Raw genomic sequence first — 27,089 nt, 5'->3', positions numbered from 1 at the left:
GATGAGCTAAATTAAATATTAAAATTACTTAGATACGCATAGGAACTACGAACTGGTTACTAAAAAAAATAAATCAAAACTTATTGATGAAAGCCCTTATAGTTTAATGTACTTGCAGCAGAAAGGCTATATTTAATGGTTAGCACAATTACCTATTGTCTTTAAATTAGCTATAAATATTAACCATATTTAAATCTATTTATCATGATATCTTTTAATATCAATTTAATGTTTTAGACAGGCTCTGGCATCTTTAAGGAAAGCCTATAATATTTATATGAAGTTCAAATTGGAAGTCGATTAATAGTATAAATACAATCATTATATTAAGTTGACACAACCCTCGCTAGAGGACACTTATTAATCTGCCAAATTTATCACTTAATTATTATATTTCTTGGTCTCGTACGTGAAATTACATAGTTCTCCTGAATATGTATTATTCACAGTTGACATTTTGTGACCCATTTTATATAAAATTATTATTATATAGTATACTATTTATTAATTTATATGTAAAACAGAACATGGTTTTCCTAATATATAAAACAAAGTGTCATAATAATAATTATATATTTATTACAAAACTAATGTAATTGCTTTAATAATGATAACTAATATTATTTTGATTAGATAAAGTTAACTTTAATGGTTATTTATGAAGAATGACGCGTTCAAAATTTAGAATATTACTAATTTCTGCATTAATTTATATACTTTATTTTCATAAATTTTAATCAAATATATTAATATAAATTATAATATTTTAAGTAAGTTTCAGTTATACTTATTTTATATTTATTAGTATTATATCTTAATTTATATACTATCAAAAAATGGTTGAAATACTATAATTTATTATAGTATCTAAGCATAAAGTTTCAAAAATTTATCAATTATTTAGTTAGTTAAAAACAGCAATTTCTACTCAATTTATTCGAAAAATATATGTTTTTGTATAATTATATTCAATTATTGAAAATAGATTTTAACCTTTAATTATTGACATAGATAATCCAAAAAGATGAAATCGAAATATTCATTAATATACCAATTACTTAATCATATTAAATTATTAATTTAAACATAAATTAATTTTATAATAATAATAATATAATGTTAATAATTCAAATGAGTTTTATAACTGAAACTTAATATCAGTTACTTTTTTTGTATTTACTGTATTATTTATATTTATATTATTTCAAGTTTCTGAATAGCAATCTTATTATGAATAAATACTTAATCCATCTATTTTATTTTTGCTATTTTCAGGTGTACATGAAATATTTTATTCCTTCTATAAATATATTTTAGTATAGTTTTTATTTTCTCTGATAACTTTTAAATTAAAAAACAAGTTTTCAATTCCGCCCTAAAATGCCGAAACTAACCTGTCCCAATAAAAACTGTCCAATATCTACCATCTGTCCTTGGGGACCCTCCGGTGCCAGAGGTAAGTTCTGTAAGAACTGTCCTGTTTATAACTGTGCTGCTTGTAGTGATTTCAATAATAAAACTTGTCTTTCGTGTAGAAAAGGTTATGATCTGAAACTTAATGTGTGTCTGAAGTGTTTTGTAGGCTGCTCAGAGTGCAATGGCCCTATATGCACAAAATGCTTGCCTGGATATGTACATATTTATCAATACTGTATAAAATGCAAAGAATATTGTAGATAATGCGATGCTAAAGAGAACTGCGTTGAATGCGAGTAGGGATATGCACTTGATAAATAAAAATGTGTCTCTTGCGGGCTAGGCTGCAAATCTTGCTCTGGAACTACTCAATGCTAAACCTGCTAAGACGGTTTCTATTTAGCAAATTCGTAGTGCATTAAGTGTTCCGATGGATGCAAAACATGTAGTAGTACTGCTAGTTGCAGTGAATGTTAGCAGTCATTTATCCTGTAAATAAATGTTTGTAGCGCTTGCCCTGTTAACTGCCTGAGCTGCTCATCGACAAAAACTTGTACTAAATGTTAAGATAACAGCATTTTGGCTTCCGGAACCTGCACAAAATGCGAGGAGAACTGTTTGGGCTGCGCATCAAACTCTGTGTGCGGAATTTGTCGCGAGGGTTTCATGTTGATAAACTAGAAATGCGAGAAAATGGAGTGTGACTCGAAGTAACCTTGCAACATACTCCAGACGTGTGCGACAGATGAAAACGGCAGCACGTGTGTTTAGATGCCATAAAACTGCAAGGTTGCTAACGAAAAAGGACTATGCGCCAAATGTTATCCACCCCTCTTCTTAGTAAATGGTTATTGCATAGATTGCTCCTCCAGATGTTCTGAATGTACTTCTGAAGAAATTTGCACGTAATGTTAACCATAGTACTTTTTGAACTCCTAAAAAAAATGTTAAGTATGTGTATCCAACTGTTTAAATTGTACTAGTGCAAATAATTGTACAAAGTGCATAAACTCATATATACTACACGAAAATAAGTGCTACATTAAAAGGCGCGATGAGTGCGATGACAATAAAATTTGCAAAACTAAAGAATTCTGCAAACTGCAGGAATGGGGTAACGAGTGCCAAAACTGTCTAGAGAACTGTCAAAATTGTAAAGATGCGACCACGTGCGAGCTATGCGTAGATGGCTATTACTTCGAGAACGGCACGTGCACTCCCTGCCAAGGATCGTGCAAAACCTGCGAAAATAAAAATTCATGCTCGAGCTGCGACGATGGAATGTACCTTTCAGGCAGCAAAGAATGCATTAAATAGGTGTGCACTATATCCAATCCCTGCACGGAAGGCCAATTTTGCGAAATTCTCGATACTGGAAATTTATGCACAAAATGCAGCGCATCGTGCAAGACTTGCTCTACTTCCACTACCTGCAATTCGTGCCAGGATGGACTCGAACTCTCAAATTCTTAATTATGTGTTAATAATTAATGCTCCAAAAATCTCTAATGCCAGAAAAATTATTTCTGCCAGAAACTTGAAACCGGAAATCTGTGTCAGGCATGCCCTGGAAATTGCGAAACGTGCACCGAGGCTAATAAATGCTCTGAATGCGCAGAAAACTACTTTCTAAATGTTTCAGGAATCTGCGCTGAAATGGTTTGTTCAGCTACCAAAACTTGTAAAGAATCAGAATTTTGTTCCTCTAATACTTCTGGAAACGAGTGCAAAGTGTGCCCTGAGAACTGCAAATCATGCGATAGTTCAGGCGAGTGTAATACGTGCATGGAGACCTTTTCGGTGAATGAAGGCCGGTGCTTGAACGCCGCTGTACCGATTGGCGTGGGGGCGATAGTAGGAACTATTGCAGGTATGCTTCTGGTTGTAAGCGTTCTAGCAGGGCTGGGAGTTTACTATTCAATAATTAAGAAAAAGAAAGTTGGCGCACCCGTTTTGGAGCAGGATAACGTGAAGCTAGCGACTGTGCCCATGTATGCTGGAATTGGTAACGGCGGCACACTAGTTAAGTGAGGTTTCTTGTTAGTTGAAAATAATTTATCGCGAATAGGAGAAATGATAAGAGAGAATTTGTGATATTCTAGGGGTTGGATAAGGGAAATAGGATATAGTAATTATATATGTTATTGTTAAAGTAATTAAAATGGTAAATTCCACATGAATCTATGAGTTAGCAAATGCAAAGTAGATAGTATTTAATGTGAACTCTTAATTGTTTATTTGCAATTTCCAAATTGAAAAGGACATTCATTGATTAAGTGTAAACGAACTGAGAGTAAACATGAATAATTGGACGTTTTTGAACGGTTCACTACGTATAGTGCATAAATTAAAATATTTTAACAACTTAGTAATAGTTAATTTTATTCATAAAGAGCATTGAGATATGCATATCTGATCTGATTTATAAAAATATAAATTATTGTAATTAAATCAATAAATTGTAAAAAATTACTAGAACTCTTTATCAATATTTCTATTTATTTTCGAGTACTAATTCAAAAAATCACGTTTTAATTTATTGTATGATAATTATATTTTTTTTAATTTAAATTTTTACAATAGAGTTGTTTATCAAATTATAATAAAATGATAGTCTCCCAGTTATGTGTAAACAGTCACTCATAATTCATCATATGATTCAGTAAAAATTATTGCTAAGTGCTCATTTTGTTCGATCGTAGTTTGTTAAAAATTATTCACACAATTATATAATATTTCTAATTCAATACAAAGTCCAGTCATTCTATAAAGCTGCCTATGTGAACCCAATTGTTATCTAGGTATATTATCTGGGCCTTCTCAACTGAAACTCCAAGCGCATTTGCATAAATGAGGTCATAGCTTCTGTATGAGTTGTCAAAATAAGCGGATAGCGCAAGTTATTGACTACTGCTTAGAGTGGTTTTGGTAAGCAGGTTAGTGAGCCGTATAATAAAGCGAGCAAAATCAATTCCATCCTAGTTTACCCTCACTAGCCGGACCATTACGGGTTCTAGATATGTTAGGATTTACGGTGTTCCACCGACATCTAAAGTTACCACTATCTCAGCACCCGTATTATGAAACTTAGTTAGAGTAACATTTTGAATTTTTATTCCGTCAAAGATTCGTTCTTCCTTTAGGTATAAATCAAATCCTGAATTGAATGCCAGCTTCTCTATTTAATACTGAACATGATGGTTGGTGAAAAATGTACGCGTCTGTGTAACTGTTTGCTTTAAATGACCATGACAGTATACTTCGTCCTTGTTGTATAAACATCGTTGGCCAGTTGAGTTAACTTAAATATTGTTTTCCGTAATTTATAAACCTGCAAAATATCGCTAGTCTACACCAAATGGCTTATCATAGTCCATCCGTGGAAGGTATGAGAATTCGGTCAGAAGCTTCATCAGAGCAGTCATCATATTAGAGCCGAGCTATTTTCCTATATCCCCGTTAAGCAGATCCTTGAGGAAGCCAGTTATAAACAAACTAATTGAGTTAAGCAGAACTTAGTTGTTACACTGGAACTGTATCTGGAATGTTTTAATGTTCACAGTGGTGTCTCGTGTTTGGAGGGTAAAATTGTTTTTGCATTCGTCATTAAACTCTACAGAAAGGTACGTCTGGATCGTAAAATCACTGATCTACAAGGACATACTCCCGGTATCGTATAAATACGGAAAAGTTTTTTGTTCTAATTTAAGCTCAAATACAATGTCTAACTCTACATTGCTTAGTTTTAGCACCGCAGAATCATTTTGTAAAAAGACGTCCATATTACTCACATCTACTTTGATGATTCTACCATTATTCAATTCAATCGATATACCAGCTACCGTGAACTATATTTCCATCGCGGCAATTGAACCTTAAATAGTGCCTATAGCACTCTGAATGTTCTTCACACAATAGTTTTCGATTCCCCTAGCAGTTACAAATACACGCACCGCTGAATCCGCAATGGTAGGATCCTCATTATCGAAGCCTATCCCAAAGCAACGTGCAGCTAGCAGCATTAACATTATTAATAAAATTAGGTCAGTTTAAATGTATATTAAAATATATTATTATTAATATTATACGTTGAGTTTTCAGTTTTATACTCGTATTTTTACTTCATTTATAATACTTATACACGTATAGATTAATACCTTTTCCAACTTAAAAATAATCAAGTATACACATTATGGACACTACTTAAAAGCAATAGTCATTAATATAAACAAAATTTTAGTTTACGTGGTGTAAACACTCTACCTGCTTTATATTGTTAACCTTAATAATTTTACACTAATAATTATCTCCTCGGCTATATTATTATTAATATATTTTCTACTGTTAAAATTCTTCATTCTATTATATAATACCGCCTGCTTTATATAATTTTACACAAATTATTTACTTTTGATAATAACCTAAAAATTTAAGAATTAAATTTAGTTTATTTTTATATCTTAATATAAGTATATAATATAAATATTATTTTAATTCAGTTTTACGTAGATTTTTCTAAAAGTTGAATTAGTAAATAACTAATTCTATTATAAACAGTTTCAAGAAATTGCATTTAATACAACGATCTGCTAAACCATATTTCACACCACACCACACCGCCAGCAAGCATTGGCCTTAGATTTAACTCGAAATCTATGCCTAGTTCCACGAGAATACTTTCCAATTTCTAGGAAACCGCAAAATCGTACCAGATAAAATATTAATTACTTTCGGAAAATTAATATCCCTTCCTTTTATAATAATTATATTATATTATTATATAATATAATAAATAATATTTTTCCCACTTCTATTTTACAGTTTCTTTATTATTATACATTAATATATACATTATTTTTCAAAAATGCACCACCAATTATCTGTGATTTCCAGGCAATTTTTGCTCGTTTTCACCCCCGTAAACCCCAGAATTCACGGCCCTCAAATTTTTACATTACATCAATAAATTTCCGATAAGAACATTCTTATCCGATCTGATATAACGAAATCATACGTCTAAAATAGCCCAAAAACGGCTCAAATCGAACGGACCGAATCGCGAGCGCCGCCTGCGACTTTGCAATCGCTGCGCCGTTTCCAGCGGAAATTCGCTAGAACGAAAATCCGGCCCGCAGGCTGCGCTTCGCGGATGGCCAATTTGTCAGTTTCTTGCACAGAACGTGAAGCAGAAATATGCTAATGATAAGGTGATATAACGATTGACTTTTTAGCTGATATAACGTTTACTGCGTTTTGGGTAATGACCGCATCGCACGCTGCTTAGCGCGAGGGCGAAAGCAGCATTATTCATAATATTCATATTAGTATATAATAATAACTATATATTTTTAGGGAGCAAATTGGGGGTTGCTATTTTATTGTCATAGCTGTGTTACGTATTCGCTGCTGAGTAGAAATAAAAATAATTATAATCATCACAATACTGAAATAACGTTAAAACAATATATTTTACAGTAAGTGTAATCGTATAAGTTTTTCAAATAAATGTTACTGCAAATATTGTAATAATATGGATATGAGCATAAGTAATTTTATATTTTTTGTAGGATATAAGAATTATGGTAAAATAATTATATATGATTCCTTGAAAATATTGTCAGTTTTTATCCATTCATATATTGTTAATATATTCATAGTTTCATTCTAATTAGTTTTTTTTCGTAATTATTAGTTGTATATATAAGGTTAATATGAAGGTATAAGAAAACGTATTTTCTATACTTATAATTTGAGAATGGTATTTTTGGGAGTATTTAGTATAAATTATATTTTTGAAGTAAGAAATTATACAATACAAAGATAAATATTTCATATTAATAATTAAAGTATGTAAAGGAAATTATTTCAAAATGGATAAATACATATGCAAAACACACCCTTGCCCATCTGGGATGTATTGTGAAGGTTCTTCTGCTTCGCTGATTGGTACTATATGCAAAAACTGTCTAAGAAGCAATTGTGATATTTGTGATCCAAAGTTTCCATAATCTTGCTTAAGATGCAAGGAAGGTTTCTACTTTGATCTCTTGTAATGTGTCCCCTGTTCAGATAATTGTAAATATTGTTATCACGAGCCAGCTTGCAGTGTTTGCAAGTCTGGTTATTATTTGTCAAACAGATAATGTTTAAAGGGTGACATCAACTGTGCTGACTAATATGATTAAAAGAACTGCAAGAGGTGTGAACCCAACTATTTCCTAGGAAAATCGTTTACCTGTGAAACGTGTATTAAGGGCTGCAAAACTTGTTCAACTGCTGATGACTGCTCATTATGTCAAGAAGGCTTCTTTATGAACGTAAATACTTGCGAAGCATGCTCAGCTAACTGTCTCAATTGCTCTAGTAGCTCAGTTTGCTAAACATGCTAAAGTGGATTTTAGTTAAAAGAAAATGCATGCATGACCTGCCCAGAAAACTGCTTAACCTGTTCTGACTCCAATACTTGTACTAAATGTGCATTCAATATTGCCGCGAAACAGGGAAAGTGTACTATATGCGACGAATAATGCATTTTTTGTTTGGGAGCCGATAGATGTGTCTTTTGCAAAGAAGGTTATTACAAAGTTGATAATAAGTGTGCCAAAATCGAATGCAACAAGTATAGTAAATGCCCTGAAGGTTAGTTCTGCTCAACCTACTAAAGCGTAGATAAGTGTTATAAATAGGTGGAAAATTGTAGGTTATATAATACTGAGGGAACCTGTATTAGCTGTGAAACCAAATTTGCTCTAATTAAACAAGTGAAATGTGAACCTTGCGAAGAATTTTGCGAACACTGTCATTCAGGTACTTAATGCAGTTAATGTTTACCAGGATACTATCTAGAAAAGGAAACCTGTAAAAAATGTACGGCAGGCTGTACTAACTGCCTAAATTCTGGAGAATGTACTGAGTGCGAGGCTGATTTACACCTGATTGACGATACCTGCTAAGAATTAACATTAATGAGCACAGGCTCAATTATTGGCATAGTGGTCGCGGTAATAATACTAACTATCTGCGTAGTTGCCGGATTAACGATTTTCATTATCAAAAGGAAGAAGAAATCAGTAGTCGTAGCGAAGTCAGACCTCGTAAATAGTAACACCAGAAGCTAGATAAATCGTTCAATGTCGTGGAATAATTCAAAAATTCAATGAACCCAATCTGAACTAATTTTTTTAATTAATATTAACATTAATAAGGTCAACGCGCAAAAATATATATAATAGTATTGTATAATAATAACTATAAGACTCAATTTTTTCTAATCAACGCACGCTAAGCCATATTAATCAAGTCGCCCAAAATCTCTGCTATCCTGAGCTCACTTTCTTTGCCACTATCTCACTACGCCTTACCCCATCCCATCCCGACCACGCAAACCTCACAATCTGGACCTTCCTTACAACTTAAAATTCACACATTATCCAATTCAAGCCATATTTCCACCACGCAGTAATTCTAATTTTAACTTTAATTATTATACGTCAACTCTCGATTCGAATATCGCTTAACGAGCTGTGTCTCAGCTGTAGAAAACATAAGAATTACTTAACGACCGAATTTACTATTTTTAACACCCCAAACCGTCTTGTACAAATACCAACCTATCCACTATCTACATGCTATAACACTAACTAAACCATCCCCACCAGCGCCATATCACCACTAGCCTCAACTCAAACTCTTATATCACTTCCCAAAGCCTTTCCAATTAAACTTTCCAATTCAAATTCAATTTTCCACTCCAACCTCTCACTCACCATACCGTATTATCGATCTTCAGCGGCTCAGCGTTGCCCAAATTGCGCTTTCCGACGCAGCGCCTGGCAAGGAAAAAGCCGCCTACGCAAAGGCCTCCTATCACCAAAAGGACGGCGATAACGACCCCAGCAATGCCACCAGCGGAGAGGCTAACTGCATCCTCTTGCACGCAGTTCCCTTCCTTTTTCACGAAGCCGGCGGCGCAGGAATCGCAGTTCCCGGCGTCGAGATTGTAGTTTCCGAGGCAGGCCGAGCAGCTCGAATTCTCGCACTTATAGCAGTTGGCGAGATCTCCGCATTTGCATTCTACGGTTTGGCTTATATCACCACAACTCGTTGGAACTTCTTATGCGCAAAATTGGCCGTTTGTTATCGCCAACTTACAGCTATAAGTGCAGATTCCGTTGAGCATTTAGTAGCCCGTTTAGCATATGCTGCAGTTTTTTTCATCATCAAGTTTGTAGCCTGTTTAGCATATATTACATTTGCTTATATCAGTTGAATCGCAAGTTGAGCAATTTATAGAAATTCCGCAGTTGCAGCTCTCGTTGTCGGTTTCGCTGCAGGGCTGGCAGACGTTACTTCTGAGCTAAAAGCTGTCCCTGCAATTCGAGCATTCCGTTATATCAGTTGAGCAATCTTGACAATGCTCAACTGTGCACTCCGTGCACTTTTTGGATGTGTCCATGGCGAATCCGGCGTCACAGTCGACGCAGCTGCCTCTTGCGTTAGCCTTATAGCCTTTCAGGCAGCTTCCGCAGGTGCTGGGCGTCGCTGGGGCGCATAATTCGCAGTTTTTGGAGAATCCGCATGAGCAATTTTGCGCGCTTCCAGCCGCACAGGTCTGGCAGGTATTTGTGGAGGTTAGGGAGAAGTTGTTCATGCATTTGGTGCAATGATTTTTATCTACGTCGAATATGGCGCAGTTCGTGTCTGTGCACGGCGTGCAGGTCGTTTAGTCGGTGGAAATTCTCTTGCAGTAGCCATCCGCGCAGTTGCTGCATTCGCCGGCGAGGTCATGCTTGTAGCCTTTTACGCATGTGTCGCATCTAGAAATGTTGAAGGCGGCGCAGGTGGCGCAGTGTGGTGTGTTTTGGCAGGTGCAGTCTTATGTGTTGTTTACGGTGCAGAGCGTGCAGGTATTACCTGTAAGATAGTACCGTGATTCGCATTTTGTGCAAACGTCGCTATTGGCGGCGCATTGGTGGCAGTTTTCCACGGAACATTTATTACAGGTAAAAGTATCATCTTGGGTTATTTTGTTATAACCGTTAGCACAGTCATCGCAATTTCCTAAAGAACTCTTCTTGTATCCAATAAGACAATCATAACATTTTTTGCCAGTAATAGGGTCACACTATGCACAATTAATCATGGTACCACAGGTGCATAATGTGTCATTCTTGTGTGCACATTTTGTGCATGATCCCATTATTAATTGATAATTATCTTTGCAATCCTCGCATTAACTATTATCAGAGGAACAGTTAGCACAATGCTTGTCAGCGCATTTGCTAAAGCAGTATTTATCTAAAGAAAATGCCTCTGGCTCACATTTTTCGCATTTACTTTTCTTTAATTGATATCCAGGAAGGCATTAGCCGCAAAGGTAAGTTTATGGGTCACAAATGAGACAATTAATTGCATACTAGCAATTACATTATACTACCTAATTTATATCGCCACACTCCTAATATTTACCATTCAAACAAGTCTCATTATAGACTATGTTACCAGTACACTTTTTTTGGCAGACCTGATTAATGGTCATTTCAAAACCAGGTTTGCAAGAGTCACATTTATCAATACTCGAACAAGTATCACAACCTGCAGCGCATCTTTAACACTTATCTTTAACCATAATAAAACCATCAGCACATATATCACAACTACTATCTGTAATATTTTTCTTATCAAATCCAAGCATGCATTCTTCGCAGGAATCACCCAAATCGTTACAAGTAACACAATTTTTAGCTTATCCGCAAATGCATTATTTCCTGCTACTAATACTACAGGAGATACATTCTTGACCGTCTTGATAATGTCTATTTAAACATTTTTAACAAGTCTATTCTGGCCCATTACAGATTGAGCAATAAGTAACCTTGCAATTTGCGCAAGTATTTGTTGTAGTATCACAATATTAACCTTCAACACATTTGTCTTAACATGAATCCATTTGAAAGAAGTGGTACTATAATTAATTATTATTATATGTTATTATACATTATTACTTTCTTAGAAATTATGCAATATATTTAATTATATCTAGATAACTTATTATCAAAGAATTTATTTTTAAATATTAAAATAATACTTATTATATTACTAATTTTTATAAAAAATTAATATTATAATCCTGAATTATTATTAATAATACATATCACTTATATTATTTTTCCAAAACTAGTATAAACTAACTATAATAATATTTTTATTATAATAATTTAATATTTATAAAATATGTTAATTCACATATGTGAATATTTTATCTAATCAATATAGAAAATACATTTATATAATATCATAAAGAGAACATATCACGTATATAGTCAATACTTTATATATTTAATATTAGGCAGAACTATTTTTTTAACTGTCTAACAACAAAATTATATAACAATTATATAGTACTACTAAATTACATCAGCTTAGTAGTATTTTAATTACACTCATGCACTTCTGAGTAGTAGATTACGATTTTCATCATTCGCAAAATAAGTACTAAACAATATCCATTGCTAATTTTATACTAGAATATTATATACTATCTATTATGTATAGTAAATGCGCCGAACTTCGAAAACGCTTACGAAAGATATTTTGGAAGAGATTGACTTAAAAATATAAAAGATCTACGAACTAAAACCTGCTTTTAGTGAGTATACCCCATAAAAGTAGACTCCTGCTTTACAAAAGTCAAGTCTGATCAATACTTTAAAAGTTTCATAGTAAATTCCTGAAAACCTTTAACTTTCGACTACCAATTAAGGTGAAACCTCTGAATAAGTAGAACTCAACATAATAAAAACAAGAGTATCCTCTAATGATTTGCAATAGGCTATGAAGTGGAAAACTGCTTATTTCAAGAAGAAAGAGCTCAGCTATAGAAAAGAATGGACTACAAAGTGAATTATTATCATTGACATCTTTTGAATTATAATTGTTCACCTAGTTTCCATATTTTCTGTTTTAAGATTTACTAGATTAATATTTAATGTAAACAATATGCCGGTGTAGCTCAGTCGGTAGAGCACAGGACTCTTAATCCTGTGGTCGCGGGTTCGAGCCCCGTCACCGGTAATTTTATTATAAAGAACTAACTTTAATCTATAGATATTTATTTTTTAAAATTAAATAATATTAATGAACAAAAAGAAAAATGATTAAATGAAAATCTTTCACTTTTGACCTTCCAATCCTTTGTACTTAGTATATCTAGAGTCGATGAAATCTTACAATTCCTTAGCAAGCTGTTGTGCTACCTCAGGCTCGCTGCTGGCAAGCTACTTGAACCTGTTCTGCTTCGCCAAAAACTCGGCGACGGCCTTTGCGGGCTTAGGAGTGCTCATCTTTAATCCTCTCTCGGGATGTCTGTCATAGCTGAGCCAGTAGCCGGTTGCGGCTGCGAGCTTCTCCTGCTGAGCAGATTCGGTCATTGACTGTCCGTGCTCGATACAAGGGGAGTATGCGATAAGAATACTGGGTCCCTTCCATTCAACAGCCTCTCTCATGCTCTTAACGGCATGGTTGAAGTTAGCGTTCAAGTTTATGGATGCTACATAGACCTCAGGATACTGCTAGGCGATCATGCCGAGGTCCTTCTTGAAGTTACGCTTTCCACCAGCTGCGAAACGCGCAACGGCACCGAGAGGTGTGGATTTGGAGCACTGTCCTCCGGTGTTGGAATATACTTCTGTATCTACAACAAGGATCGTGAAATCCTGACCGGAAGCGAGAATATGGTCTAAACCACCGTAGCCGATATCGTAGGCCCAGCCATCACCACCGATGATGACGATTGCGGGCTTATTGAGGATCTCAAGAGTCTCCTTCTGCTTCAAAAATACAGCATTGATGGAGCTTGAGGTGCTGCCCTAAATGACAGATTTGAACTTAATCGATTCCTCGAACGACTTGTCTACGTCGTCGGCGACAGCGAGCCATGCGCTGCAGGCGCTTTTGAGCTCAACGGTCTCAGTTTCGTCAGCAATAACCTTACTAACTACCTCTTTGACCTTGTCACGTCTCTGTGTCGTTGCACAAACCATTCCGAAACCAAATTCGGCGTTGTCCTCGAACAAAGAGTTAGCCCAGGCGGGTCCATTACCCTTGGAGTCAGTGGCATAGGGGTTGAAAGGATATGAGAAACCGTAAATGGAAGAGCAACCAGTGGCATTGGCGATGATCATACGATCACCGAAGAGCCTGCACAGATGGGTGATATATGCCGTTTCACCGCAACCAGCGCATGCACCGTGATACTCGAAATGTGGCTCTCTGTAGAAGAAAGCCTATTGTCTCTCATCGAGAGTGAAACCTTCGGCCTTGTTGCTGAGAGTCTCAACGTAGTCCTGCTTCACGCATTCAACGTCCTAAACGGAGTGAATTTCCGCCATCTTCAAAGTTCCTTTAGCAGCGGTTGGGCAGACATTAACGCATACTCCGCAACCCGTGCAGTCTAAAGGAGATGCCTGGATTGCAAACTTGAACTAACCATATTTCTCAACGATTTTGTTCTTGGAGACGAGCATTTTTACTGATTCTGGTGCCTTAGCAGCCTCTTCGTCAGTAGCGAGATATGGGCGGATAACTGCGTGAGGGCAGGCTACAACGCATAAGTTGCACTGGATGCAAGTAGCGGACTCCCAGACTGGGACCTAAACGGCAATTGAGCGCTTGAAATACTTAGTAGTACCAGTCATCATGGAGCCGTTTCTGGTGAAAGCAGAAACTGGAAGATCCTGACCCTTTCCGAGTGCTACAGGCATGAAGACATTCTTGATGAAGTCGGGAGCGTTTTGGAGAACTGCATCAATACGCTTGTTGTAAGCTTTTACCTCTACGCCTTCTTCGGCTTCCTGACCCCAGTTTTCGGGGTAGGTGAGCTCAGTGATGGCATTAGGTTCGCATGTAGCAGTTACCTAGGAGAGATTCTGGTTGACGATTGCATCACCTTTCTTTTAAAAGGTTTTGATGATGGTCTTTTTCCAAATTTCAACAGCCTGATCAGCTGGGAGAACACCCGAAAGCAAGAAGAAAGCAGTCTACATACCAGAATTGATTCTTCCAGGGAGACCTACCTTGAGAGCTACGGCAGAAGCATCCATAAGCATAACTTTGAGCTTCTTCTGAGCGATTACAATACGCATACTCTTAGGCATGTTTTCATTGAGCTGCTCAATAGTCTTGCAGTGAGTATTCAATAATAAGATGGATCCTTCTTTACAGTTTTCAACTAAAGTTGTATTGTACTTGGTCCAATAGCTAGGCTAAGAGATAGAAGTGAAATTAGCTTCATAAACGCAATATTCAGAACCGATTGGCTTGGGGCCGAAACGGAGATGAGAGCAGGTAAAACCACCAGCCTTGAAGGAATCATAGTCGAAATAACCTTGAGCGTATAAAGGAGTGTTGTCGGCAATAATCTTAATAGCGTTCTTGTTGGCACCAACGGTACCGTCCGAACCCTGACCGAAGAATAAGCACTGGATGGTGCCTTCGGGTACTAAAGTAAGCTGGGAAGTTCTATTAAGAGAAAGGTTGGTGACATCATCAACAATACCACAAGTAAAGTGATCTTTTGGCATAGGGAGAGCTAAATTGTCATAAACAGCGATAACATCAGCAGGTGTGAAGTCCTTAGAAGACTGACCGTATCTACCGCCTATAAGAGTTTAAATTGTCTAAATTCTCCTTGAGGAGATCAGGCAAGACATGACATCAAGTTTTATTGGTTCACCAGTACTTTCAGGTTCTTTACATCTATCCAAAGTACAGATTCTCTAACAAGAAACTGGTAATTTAGCAATGATATGAGCTGAGGGGAAAGGCCTGAATAAGTTAATGAAAATAGCACCCACCTTTCTGCCCTGAGCATTGAGATAGTCAACGGTTTCTCTAACTGTGATACAGCCTGAACCCATTATGACAATAACGTCAGTAGCGTCAGCGCAGCCGTGATACTAGATAACCTCGTACTTTCTACCGGTAATTTTTTCGACAGTAACGAAAGCGTCTTCGAAGTGGCCCAAAATCTTGCTATAGTGAAGATTATCAGCTTCCTGGGACTGCATCCAAACGGGAGGGCCCATACAACTTCCATAGGCTTCAGGCCTTTAGCTGTTAAGACTCTTGTGTCTGAACTCAGCGATCTTTTCATATGGGACGAAAGGTTTGATTTTGTCGTAACTAATTACTTCGACCTTTTTAATGGTGTGGGAGGTTCTGTAACCATCAAAAGCGTGAATAACGGGGTGCTCTGCGTTTATAGCGGCTATATGAGCAACTAAGGCAAAATCCATGGCTTCTTGAACGTCAGGACTGACTAATATGCTTATACCGGTTTACTTTATAGCCATTATATCAGAATGGTCCCCATGAATACTCAAGGAGTGAGTAGCAATAGTTCTTGCAGCAACATGCAAGACACCAGGGAGATGCTCGGCTGCCATTTTGTAGAGGTTGGGGATCATTAAGAGGAGACCCTGGGAAGCAGTATATGTGCTGGAAAGAGAACCGTTTAAAAGAGCTCCATGAAGAGCACCGGCGGCACCACCTTCGTGGTTGAGTTCGGTAACTCTGTGAACTTAATCAAAGGCATTAAGACGACCTTTAGATGCCCACTCATCAACGAGTTCAGCCATAGGAGAGGATGGAGATATAGGGAAAATTAATGAATTATCACAAAGATAATAAGCAATATGCGCGGCGGCAGTATTTCCATCAATTGGCTACATTTTTGAGAATAAATTGATTTTGTAAAATCTTAATTAAGATAATAGTTATTCTATTATTACTCTATTTTAGGTATACAAATTTTGTATATTTTATAATAGAATTATATAAGGTAATAATCATTAAAATTAACATTTTATACATTGAGTATGTAACAATTATATAAAACTAAATGGTTAAGATGAATATTTCCGGTTTGTTGCGGGTTAATAAAAATCAATAATCGATTCAATGATATAATTTTCATAACATGTTGTTTTTGCAAATCTTTTCAAGATTTATGTATAAGTTACGCATAAAATATGTTATCTATAAAACAATAAATACAAATTAGTAAAGCAAAAATAATAATAATTATTATTATTATATTGATTTATAGAAAATATGTATAAATTTTGTGAATTTATCCTTTGCAACCTATGTATTCACTTTATGATTTTGTAAAATTTATAAGAAGACTGTGTTTATGATAATTTAAACTTACTTTTTTATTTTTATTTATATTTATATACCAATAGAATATACTAATAGATGAATTTTTTAAAAATATATAAATCATTAGATGTATAGAGAAATACGCAAAAATTAATATATATAATATGTCGTATTATATTTCTTTCTCTTGTACCTTTACTCTATAAATAATTAAAACACGGGGAAAATAAGGATTATTGTATAATTTCAGTCAATATGGAAAATTATTTCATAAATTCGAAATGTTTACTTATGTATTCTAATTACTATATAATAAACTAATAAACATTCTTAATATAGAAAAATAACAAATTATAAATACAAGACACGTAAACATATAATGAAGAAAAATAGTTAAATATACTTAAAAAAACGTCAATTTAACATTGTGCTCCTCGTGGAAGTATATTTATGTAGTCCTCTAGGGAAATTAAATTTTATTCTCGTAATATTTTTATGGTATGTAATTTATCTGTTGAAACTGCATATTTTGATATTATCAGTGATAAATCACTTGTATTTTAATAATAAATGATATACTATGTTTTTTTGCTTCATTTTACAAAATAAATAAAATGATTTACTAATTGATAATACCAAAGTATATTGAAACAATATATTATATAGTAATAGAGATTATTTAAAATGTGAAGCCAATTTAAGAATAAAACTCAATATATGTTAAAAATTATATAATACTATTATCACACTTACTTTCATAAATGTTAATCGCATTATCAATTTTTGGTTGGAATCGAACTTAATTTACTTTAGATGATTAAGAGTTTCAAATAGTAGGTGGAGCTATTGATTTAATCAGAATCCCTCACTAATATTGGGAAAATAGAATTATATCTGCTAAAACCATGGGAATCAATACGATGGTTGTTTAGCTCAACTGGAATGCCATTGAATAAGCAGATGGAAGTTTAGATTTTACCACTGAGTAAAACAATCTATCTAATTTTATTTAATTATGTAAAAAGCATGATTTATAGCTTATTCTTAGACCTGGTCCTCAATCACACTATTATACTGCTATTGGAGGAGTTCCCATAAGAATGCATTACATCAATGTTTCTTCTAGAGATGTCAATGATAAAGTTTGGGTAGCTGGAGTTTCTGCATATATTTAGGCTGTATCTGAAATAGTCAAAAAGAATGTTGAAAATGTTGCCATGATTCAACTTGATTAATTAACCGGACTTGATTCTGTCAGTGGAGATTATTTACGTTTACTACGTTAACTGTATATTTCTAATGGTATATTCGGTCCATTCACTCTTTTAGAATCTGCAACTAAACTTAACAATCTACAAGGTGCAGCAATAGGTCTTAGCGGGAGTGTTGAGTAATATGAAGTTGATACAGTATAAAAATCATGGCCTCACTGGCCTGTTTATTATGGAAACAAGTATACAGGCGGTGCTACAACCTATCTGTCCGATTCACCAAAGTAAAAAATTCTGAGAATTTAAGACGAGTTGAAAAATAAGCAGAGCATGATTTTCTTCCCAATTTGTGGTGGTACTAGTTTTGGTTTAGAGGCAGGTGGCATTAGTTCTATGACTTATGATGCGTACACTACAAGCAATGATTTTGGTGCACCCCTTACTGAAAATGGATATCCTACCCCTTCATTTTTAAGATTATAAAAATAAATCAAGGGTTCAAATGAAGATAAAGTTGATGTTTTACCTATGTAATCTGTTTAAGAATTTACAATGAAGAAAGTAGGAACAATCGAGGCCTAAAACTTCGTCAGCAAAGGAACTTTTGTAGAGCCACCAACATTTGAGTCATAAAACTAAAGAGAAGGTATGGGAATTTATGAAATATAGATAACTCCCAACTCATCTGGTATATTTTCTTTCGAAAAAGTTAGAGATTACGCCTAAATTTATCTTGACGGCGAACTAATTCATACTTTTGATAGATAATAGGATGTTAGTTTTAACTATCTCATCGAGGATACCAAATCAGGGTTACTCAAGATTGTTGTTGACACTAGTGGTCATTCTGGATTCCCAGGATATTCTTATACCGACGACTTAAAAGGTCTTTGGGGCTTAAACCTCTTCAATAACTCCAAAATGACTAATTTTAAGCTCAGTTTGCTAGATATTGAAAACTTCAAACCTGTAGAGAAACTTACCGAAGGAAGCTTCATTGGTGGTCTTTTCCAAGGCCAGTTCACGGCTAACCAAACTGACACGTACCTGGACTTGAAGAACTTCAAGAAAGGTTATGTATTTGTTAATGGTATCAACATCGGCAGATACTGGAATGTCAAAGACGACCAGTCTAAGAATCACTACTCTAGAATGTACTGCCCTGGAGTTTATCTCAAATCTGGGATCAACGAAATTACCGTTCTCGACGTTATCAGCACATTAACTTAAGTTTAAGTTGCTGGCTTCGAGCTGGCCTTCGCCTGCCCTGCTGGACAGGTCGAGCACGGCCAAGAATGTAATAAAGAGTGACGAATTAACAATTGTGTTATATCAGTAAAACCCATATTTTGTTTAAAATGAATGTTTAAATGATCAGTCCCTCACAAAGCTAACGCCATAGCGCTCAGCAAAAATACCAGCCACATTCTAGCTCAGCGCGACTGGCGCAGTAGGGCCTAATTTGATGTTCTGCACGCCCAAACTGAGCAGCGTGAGCAGCTGAATATTAGCCTTTTGCTCGTACCAGCTCACGAAGAACTCGATCGGGAGCGCGTTCACTGACGCAGCATCGAGCGCCTTAGCAAGGCTAACGAGGATCAAAATCGCAGAGTACACGTCGCTACACTGCCCGACGTCTAGCAGTCTGGGAACACCTTCTATCGTGCCGTGCTCCGTGTTGTTCACGCGGAAGCGCCCGCAACCGCCCGTGAGGATGATTTTGTCGTCTGGACACTCCATTCCGGCCCGCGTGAACACGCTGCGGCCCCTATCCGCACCGTCGCACCCGCCAACGAACCGGAAGCCTTTGATCGCCCCGCTTTTGATCTTCTCGAGAATTGCAGGCTTCAGCTCTTCAAATTGCGTATGATTGAAGCCCAGGCCCGTGAGCTCAGGCAGAGTGTTCATTTGCGCAAACGCAGCATCGCACTGTTCCTGCGAGACGAAGCCCTCGCATTTCAGCGCATGCGCGATCAGATCGTCCCATTTGTCGTTTTCTAGCGTCCGGATTCCCTCGTAAGCGACCGGACCGGACCCGTAAATGCGCTCAATGTAGGCCCTCCTGGGCTCCATAATGCAGTTGGAAGTGAGCAGAATCGGCCCCGGGAAGAGCGCGAATTCGGTCTGCTGGCGGTACCAGGCGGTGCCGAAGTTGCCTGCCAGCCTGCCGCTGAATGCGGGGTACGCATGCGCTGGCAGCATCTCGCCGTGCGTGTACACGTCGATTCCCTTCCCTTCGCACTGCTCAATCAGCGATTTGAGGTCCGCCAGGTCGTGCCCAGAGACCAGAATGCACTTCCCGGGCCGGTACGTGTTTTTCGCGCTTGAGAGCTTCGGATTTCCGAGCATTTTCCGTGAAAAATCGTCAAGTTTCTGCGTGATAATGAGGTTCTGTGCCCCCAGGGCCAGGTTCTGCTCAAGAAGTTATTGGATTGTAGCAGTCTCGTGGCAGAAGCAGTTCAAAATGCGCTTAACGGCTTCTAGAGCGTCTAAAAGCGGGCTGTCTTCAATTTAGAGCACTCCAGCAAGGCGCAGCGCGTGATCGCCGTACGCGAACGCCCCTTTGGCGCCCTGGATGCCAAACTGGCGCAATCCGCCGATATCGGCGCCATAGCGTTTTAGGCACGCGTCTGGGGAGTAGCGGGCGCGAATTGCGGCGTATTGGTCGTTTTACACGCCCGCGAAAATGCGCTGGAAATCAGTATCGGTTATGGAGAGTGCCATTTCGGTGAGCATGTTGAGGTGCTTCTGCTCGTCAAAATTCACATTCGTGAGCGTGGTGAACATCCAGAACGCGATTTTCGCGATTGGCGCATCGGAGAGTGGGGCGCCGTAGATGATCAAGTCCTGCAGCGCAGCAATTCTGGGATTTTTGGAGCAAACACCCATTGTGTGGCAGCCTGACGGCTTTACTGTCTGCTCGCACTGGAAACACGACATATCTTCGAGATCAGCCATTTGTTGTGGAGTGAAAATTTTTAACTAGGCGTAATAATGCAAATAAATACATGTTGTATAAAAAAGGAGTGGTGAAAAAGTGTACATCAATATTATTTGATAATACTTCTTTTGTAGAATAATTTTTTTCTACGGCAAAATTTTAAATTCCTCAATTTACATAATATTATTATTATCACATAATAATCACAATCTCAACATTCAATCAAACTCAACATACCCCCCAATTTGAACCACCCAGCCCTCCGCGAGCAAGGCCTGCAAACTGCCATTTTCGTCTTAACCGAATTCGCCAATTCCCACGCGCCCAGAAATTTTCACTTTCCTGCAAATTCGGCCCCGCGCGAAAACGTCATTTTCCGTTTCTTTGGCCTCAAAATTTTCGTGAATTTGAAGATTTTTTGCCGGCAAAATCGGAATTTCTCCGCAAATTTTTTCGCCCCCCAAAACGCGTTTTTCGAAGTCCGAAATTTGCGATTTCGCGATTTCCAGCAAATTTTTTTCTACGGGAAAAATTTTTCCGCAGAAAAGGAATGCGTACGCGGTGGGGAGGGTCTAGATGGTATTTATATTTATAATGTTGATATTATCATTGTCTTTAACGCTAAAACCGACTTTGGCCACCCCGAAAAGCAGCTAATTGTCGCACAGAAGCTCCGGGAACGAAAAGCGCTCGCTGGTCAAAATCCAGCCTCTGCTGACGATTCTGGCGTCATTGGCCAGTTCTGAGTCGTTTTGCGACAGGAAATCGATGATTTTCCGCTGTTTCTCGGTCGATTGCAGGGGGAAAAGCTGCAAAAAGTAAAATATTGCGAACGGGTGCTTGACGTACTGCAGAAGGCTTATTTCGCTGGTTAGCGCGGCTGCGACGGCGTGCATTTGAAAACTGTAGTTTTGCGAGTGCGCGGTGCGAACCGCTGAGGCGAGGGTCGATTTGAAGTCGAAGCCAAAGATAACGAGTAAATTTTGAGCTATTGTGTGAATTTTTGTGGTTAAATTGGCTATTTGCGTGTTTTTGAGGTCGTTTAGAAAGGTTTTTTCGATGAGATTTTGCGTTTTGGTAATGCAAGTTGAATCGCGTGCAAACAGCATGAAATGACCTATTTCTGACGAATTTTCAGCTACCGCTGCATTGAAAAATAGCTCAAAATGCTTTAGGACAATTTCGTTATGTAATTATGAAAGCGTTTCTTGATGTGTCTGATAATCAATTTTGCAGGAAGATGAGAATAACGATATCGCTTTAACACGTTTTAGTAGCTTATCAACAATTTAATCATTATTTTCGTACTAGTTAATAAATTATTGGTTCTGTTATGCTAAAAATTATGTTAAAGCTTTATTTAAATCAGCTGCTTATGTTGGTACAAATTATACGAAAAACTCATATAAATTAGTAGTTTCTTGCGGATATGCTTCAAAATTATCCAATAAAATTTCAGGAAAAATACTAATAAAAGGTAACTCAGAAATATAAATTTAACTAGTGTAGTCTTGTATGTTATGGATCATATCATACTATTGATTATAAAGTGTAAATGCCTCGGACAATCGAGGAAGAAATGTTTTCAATAATTATATTTAGTCAATAGCATTTTGTATTTCATTATAGGGTGAATTTAATATCTATCGTGCATGAGACTTCAACAACTCTTCGATATCTAAATCTTTACTTACTAATGATTTAAAGATAAATGAATACATTTAAAGATCGTAAGAAGAGTCAAAATAAAACTTTTATAAAAGCTCCATTTTTTTAAGATGTATAAAGTAGAGAACAATTATATATTATAAGATATATTACTAAAATTAGATAAAATGAATTTTGAGCCAGAAGAATTCTATTTATGACAAATAGTTAGATATAATAAAGTGAAGGTTTAAAGAGTTTAAATCTTCAAGAAGTCTTATTTTGAGCTAACTAAATAGCTCAAATTTACTTGGTAAGAAATTAAATTTTCTAGATTCATTAATTATAAAATCTTAAATTTTACTTTAATAAGCTGGCACCTATCAATTTTCGCATTATTAAATTCATAATTTATAATAAAACAATATCACAATTTATTATAATCGCCAGAAAATACCTGATTAATAAATATTATATAGTGTATTTATTTTTATTAATGTGTACAATATTTGAACTTATTATTAATAAAGACATAGAACACTTAGTGACTTAAGTGTAAAGAGACCCCAAAATCTGTTATTTCATGTGCTTGTACGATTTTGAGAAAATCACTGCTGATGTAGGATACATAAAATACTAAGTGTGTTAACTTATTTGAATATTATTTTTGTGGAACTGGTCATCCATTGCATGCACTTTCATCACCTGCTGTTAAAAGAGTGAAAATAAGTGATAACCATAGGGACGAGTTTATGCAGCTTTTCAACGTGGGTTCGATGTAATTGACCTAAGATAAGGAATCACGAGCAATTTACAGTTCGCAGAATTTCTCGAAATATACCATATCCTGTATAAAATTAGTCTTGAGTTAAAGATTACATTAAACTATTAATATAATTCATTGAATCAATAAGTGGTAAATTGTCTAAACATATGTAAAAAGTTTCATAATTAACTTAAAATTATTATGCAGACAATGAATTGACTAGAATTTTAGTAGACATGGATAACATCTATTACTTTACGTTAATATTTTTAAGATGTAAGAAAACTTTAAACTGTGTTTATGTTATTAATATGATTTTATTGCTAGAATTAATATCTATTATCTAAACGCATTATAATGGAAACTTATATGTACTCATCTCATTTTATATTAACTATGAAGCAATTTCATATTATTCTAATGAATTAGCGTATATTATATCCGTAAATAATTTTTCAAGCATTTAAGGAAGGAAAAAATTACCAAATATTAATATATATTATTTACTTTGTGAATGGAATTTTGATTACATACTTAACATATATTTTGGTAATTTTCTCGTATCTAAAGATCGATTTGGATATTATCGTACTATAATAATATATTTATATTAAAAATACGCAGGATTTTAATTCTATCAGTATCAAATAAATTATTATAATTATTACTCAGACTATAAAAATTAATTTTATATTATAAAAATTTAATACATCTGCTGTGTCTAATTATTATAATTTAAACATAAATTTGAATCGTTTTTTTACAGTTAAAGTTTATTTTTAATATATCCTATCAACATATTCAATAATAGATTAATTTTAATTTGCAACCTTAATTATATTTTATTTATCTTTGTCTTCCATCATTTATTGTCTTAATAAAAGGGAACTTCCCCAAAATATGCTTCCACCAGGCATGTCATAATCTCCACAAAATGAATCTGTTCCTGCTCATATTATATAAATTAAATGGTTTTCCAAACAACGCTTCAACCAGATGTAATAAGGGCACAAAAACTCTAGTCACCAATGAGATAAAGATTTTTCAATAATTACTATTTTTAAAAGAGTATAAGATTACAGAATTTATTAGTTTATAACTAACATTCTACAAGTATGCTAACTGCCTTGCGATTGGCTCTACTACGGAACCAAGTTTACCAAATATACTGGCTCAACCACTGACAGCATTAAACGGTTAATTATATTATTGTCCCACTTCTAAATTTACTGTTATATCATTGTGAGTAATTAGTTTGGACACCTCATTAACCGTTAAAACATACTTGTATTTATTTTTTATTTCATCTTTTTTTGGCTTTACATAGCATAACTTAAACAACATTTTGCTCTTTGATCAGACTTGATAGCATTTCTATTCTTGATTTAGCAGATGATACTTTTGGTATCAACTATGAATGATATAGTTCACAATAATTTACTGGTAGTAAGTTTCAATTGAGTATTTTATAAAACAGCTAATTGAGTTTTGATAAAGGTGTCGTGATTTTATTGTTTGCGAAAACCTAATGATAAAATTGTGATAGTTTTTCTGAAACTCACCTCTGCTGCTTTACGAGCTAATGAATGGTAATTTGCTACTACAAAGCAGATTAAAGTATACAACATTGTTCTTGCGACAGAATTAATTTTTCCTGCGAAAGATGTGTTTGATTAAGATATTTGTGCTTGCTATAATTATTCTTCGTAACTATAATTATTCTTAAACATGTTTTAACCAATTATTTATATCTTGCAATCTTTGTGCAATTATTCATCATATTTATTAAATGCAAAATCACCTCTATCAAATGATACTGATGGTCTTATAACGTTCTATTCTATTTTGCCATAAGTTGTATTTAATAATAATTTATAAAACGTCTTTATCACTTAATGTAATTTGATTTCTATAAACTCCAGATAATATTTTTATTTTATGTAAGCTATTCCGTCAACATATTTATAATCAAAGTTACAATCTTCTGTTAATTATTCTAAAAAGTATTCATTTGTGTAATCAGCTTAATCTGAATTTAATGTTTTGCTAAACATCTATGATTTTATAAAAAAACACCTTTATAATTTTTTTCGTTAAACCTTGTAGTTTAGTAAGTATGTGTTTCGTATATTTCGCCAAATATTTCTATTTCGAGTATGATCTGCAAAGAAGGAATAATAATTTACTGCAAATAATACTTCCTAAAACGGGATATGTTAATTTTTAAATTGGTATCATTTAATATTTGATTTCAATTATTCTTTGATAATTGTGACTACCTATTAGAAGAATTATAATTTTTCTTCAGCTGTAAATTTTTATTGCATTTATATTTCAACATATTTAATTAACTGTACATATCTAATTAAGTTGTCTATATATTAAAATTCATTTTAAATTTATACTAAGAAATCTTAGATTGCTTATGATGCTGTGAAATATAAACAGTGTTGCCAGATAGACTTCCAACAGCTAAATCTCTTAAAGGTAAATCTCTGAATAACATTCAAAATTAGTATAGAGATATAAACTAAATTATGTAGATTATATGTATGATTTTATTTATTTCCTTGTAATGTGTCAAACATTCAGTTCTTCAGGCAGCTAAAATTGATCTATTAGTAATGTTGAATTTTTTAGGTATTGCAAATTATATATTGTTGACTTTTTAAAATTTGATAAAATCAATATCTGTTACATGGAACATATTTTCGAAGGCATTAAACTACATTATGTCTAATAAATCTAATTTTTTGTCGTGAGATTATTTTACATTTCATTATAATTTGTAATATTTATCAATTTCAGGTAATTCTTTTAGTTCGTGATCAAATATTCTGTATAATTCCAGATCGTATTTCTTGTTATCCGCAGTAAATACTTTGTCAATATTATATCTCGTTCCATCAAATTTTTAATCGATCAAAGCATTTGATATTTTCTTAAAATTTATATTTAATAATTTAAACACCATTTCAATATTTCGTTATTTATATGATTTAATTAATTGTGATAATCGATGCTCATATATGATTTATTATGTTTTTAATAATAATATCCACTTTAAATATCAGTATTAGCGAAATTTATAAATATATTCATCGCCATTGATGGTCCATTTAAATAATTAATAATATTTACACCTTATTCTTGAACTAAAATGGTATTTTATTTATCGACTGCTTTGCTCAAAATAAAGCTATCTTGAATACAATAATTTATATACTAATCAATAAAATTAATATCTATATAGGCAATTACGTATTAATTAAATTCATCATTTGATAAGTTCTTTAAATGTTTTGGCTGAAGTATATTTTTATCTATTAATTCTTTTATTATTTTGAATTTACGTCCATTTTAAATATATATCGCAAGTAACTCTTTAGTTTGAAATATGTATGATTACAGTTGTTTCCCAATTGCAAGATTTAAAGATAGATATTTATTTAATTTTGCTAATGGTGCTGGTATAATTGCAAAAGAATTTTTAAATTCTATATCGCTTATTTTCAAATTTAGTAGGTTATTGTTGCTATGTACTTATAAAATATTGCACTGTTGGCCTATTTTCATTATTGATGTTAATAATAAATAATTACCTGGCTCTTTTAATCTAAGATTAATAGCATAAATATATTATGCTCATTTATATGATTTTTATTTTTTGTCATATACAAGTATATTCCATGTTACCAAAAATGGTAAATGTTACAGTGAATATTTATCTTGTAATACTTCTGAAATGTTATCAACCAAGCTTTCTATGTCCCAAGTTAAGTTTGATTTTTATTATATTTGTAATTAGCATTCTTTAAAATAAAATATTTCATTATTTAATTACTATAAACATTTCGTTTTAAAATTATGAATGGTTTTACAATATAAACATTTTTGAAATTCGTAATTAACTATATTATGTTTAGTCTTATATTTTTCATCTGGT

At 34.5% G+C, this 27,089-nt stretch overlaps 11 protein-coding genes and 1 non-coding gene across 12 annotated transcripts; 6 read left to right on the top strand and 6 right to left on the bottom strand. All coding sequences in view use genetic code 6, as the record gives it.

The window, feature by feature from the left end:
• Positions 1-1,380: 1,380 nt before the first annotated feature.
• SS50377_21397 (Cysteine-rich membrane protein 2) lies at positions 1,381-3,447 on the top strand (the record flags this gene model as incomplete). Its single annotated transcript, XM_067905324.1, has 1 exon — positions 1,381-3,447. The coding sequence occupies one exon, from the start codon at positions 1,381-1,383 to the stop codon at positions 3,445-3,447; it is 2,067 nt and encodes a 688-aa protein (XP_067766641.1).
• A 728-nt stretch (positions 3,448-4,175) lies between these two features.
• Positions 4,176-5,438, bottom strand: SS50377_21396 (uncharacterized protein; the record flags this gene model as incomplete). The annotated part of the gene is made up of 1 exon (XM_067905323.1): positions 4,176-5,438. One exon carries the CDS (start codon positions 5,436-5,438, stop codon positions 4,176-4,178), a length of 1,263 nt encoding a protein of 420 aa, XP_067766640.1.
• An 842-nt stretch (positions 5,439-6,280) lies between these two features.
• Positions 6,281-6,619, top strand: SS50377_21395 (uncharacterized protein; the record flags this gene model as incomplete). The annotated part of the gene is made up of 1 exon (XM_067905322.1): positions 6,281-6,619. The coding sequence occupies one exon, from the start codon at positions 6,281-6,283 to the stop codon at positions 6,617-6,619; it is 339 nt and encodes a 112-aa protein (XP_067766639.1).
• Positions 6,620-7,286: 667 nt separating this feature from the next.
• On the top strand, positions 7,287-8,576 carry SS50377_21394 (Cysteine-rich membrane protein 1; the record flags this gene model as incomplete). The annotated part of the gene is made up of 1 exon (XM_067905321.1): positions 7,287-8,576. One exon carries the CDS (start codon positions 7,287-7,289, stop codon positions 8,574-8,576), a length of 1,290 nt encoding a protein of 429 aa, XP_067766638.1.
• Positions 8,577-9,178: 602 nt separating this feature from the next.
• On the bottom strand, positions 9,179-11,365 carry SS50377_21393 (Cysteine-rich membrane protein 2; the record flags this gene model as incomplete). Its single annotated transcript, XM_067905320.1, has 1 exon — positions 9,179-11,365. The coding sequence occupies one exon, from the start codon at positions 11,363-11,365 to the stop codon at positions 9,179-9,181; it is 2,187 nt and encodes a 728-aa protein (XP_067766637.1).
• A 608-nt stretch (positions 11,366-11,973) lies between these two features.
• SS50377_21392 (uncharacterized protein) lies at positions 11,974-12,318 on the top strand (the record flags this gene model as incomplete). The annotated part of the gene is made up of 1 exon (XM_067905319.1): positions 11,974-12,318. The coding sequence occupies one exon, from the start codon at positions 11,974-11,976 to the stop codon at positions 12,316-12,318; it is 345 nt and encodes a 114-aa protein (XP_067766636.1).
• A 98-nt stretch (positions 12,319-12,416) lies between these two features.
• SS50377_t20024 lies at positions 12,417-12,489 on the top strand. Its single transcript has one exon. It is a non-coding gene; the product is annotated as a tRNA-Lys (tRNA).
• A 98-nt stretch (positions 12,490-12,587) lies between these two features.
• Positions 12,588-16,145, bottom strand: SS50377_21391 (Pyruvate-flavodoxin oxidoreductase 3; the record flags this gene model as incomplete). Its single annotated transcript, XM_067905318.1, has 1 exon — positions 12,588-16,145. One exon carries the CDS (start codon positions 16,143-16,145, stop codon positions 12,588-12,590), a length of 3,558 nt encoding a protein of 1,185 aa, XP_067766635.1.
• A 1,194-nt stretch (positions 16,146-17,339) lies between these two features.
• Positions 17,340-19,100, top strand: SS50377_21390 (Beta-galactosidase; the record flags this gene model as incomplete). The annotated part of the gene is made up of 1 exon (XM_067905317.1): positions 17,340-19,100. The coding sequence occupies one exon, from the start codon at positions 17,340-17,342 to the stop codon at positions 19,098-19,100; it is 1,761 nt and encodes a 586-aa protein (XP_067766634.1).
• Positions 19,101-19,163: 63 nt separating this feature from the next.
• SS50377_21389 (Hybrid cluster protein 2) lies at positions 19,164-20,747 on the bottom strand (the record flags this gene model as incomplete). Its single annotated transcript, XM_067905316.1, has 1 exon — positions 19,164-20,747. One exon carries the CDS (start codon positions 20,745-20,747, stop codon positions 19,164-19,166), a length of 1,584 nt encoding a protein of 527 aa, XP_067766633.1.
• Positions 20,748-20,948: 201 nt separating this feature from the next.
• SS50377_21388 (uncharacterized protein) lies at positions 20,949-22,499 on the bottom strand (the record flags this gene model as incomplete). The annotated part of the gene is made up of 1 exon (XM_067905315.1): positions 20,949-22,499. One exon carries the CDS (start codon positions 22,497-22,499, stop codon positions 20,949-20,951), a length of 1,551 nt encoding a protein of 516 aa, XP_067766632.1.
• Positions 22,500-24,570: 2,071 nt separating this feature from the next.
• SS50377_21387 (uncharacterized protein) lies at positions 24,571-25,197 on the bottom strand (the record flags this gene model as incomplete). Its single annotated transcript, XM_067905314.1, has 1 exon — positions 24,571-25,197. One exon carries the CDS (start codon positions 25,195-25,197, stop codon positions 24,571-24,573), a length of 627 nt encoding a protein of 208 aa, XP_067766631.1.
• Between the last annotated feature and the right edge of the window lie 1,892 nt (positions 25,198-27,089).

Source organism: Spironucleus salmonicida, chromosome 2, assembly GCF_000497125.1.
Source record: "Spironucleus salmonicida strain ATCC 50377 chromosome 2, whole genome shotgun sequence".
Lineage (NCBI taxonomy): Eukaryota > Fornicata > Diplomonadida > Hexamitidae > Spironucleus > Spironucleus salmonicida.
The sequence above is the reverse complement of the archived record's forward strand: the minus strand, read 5'-3'. Positions and strand labels throughout refer to the sequence as shown.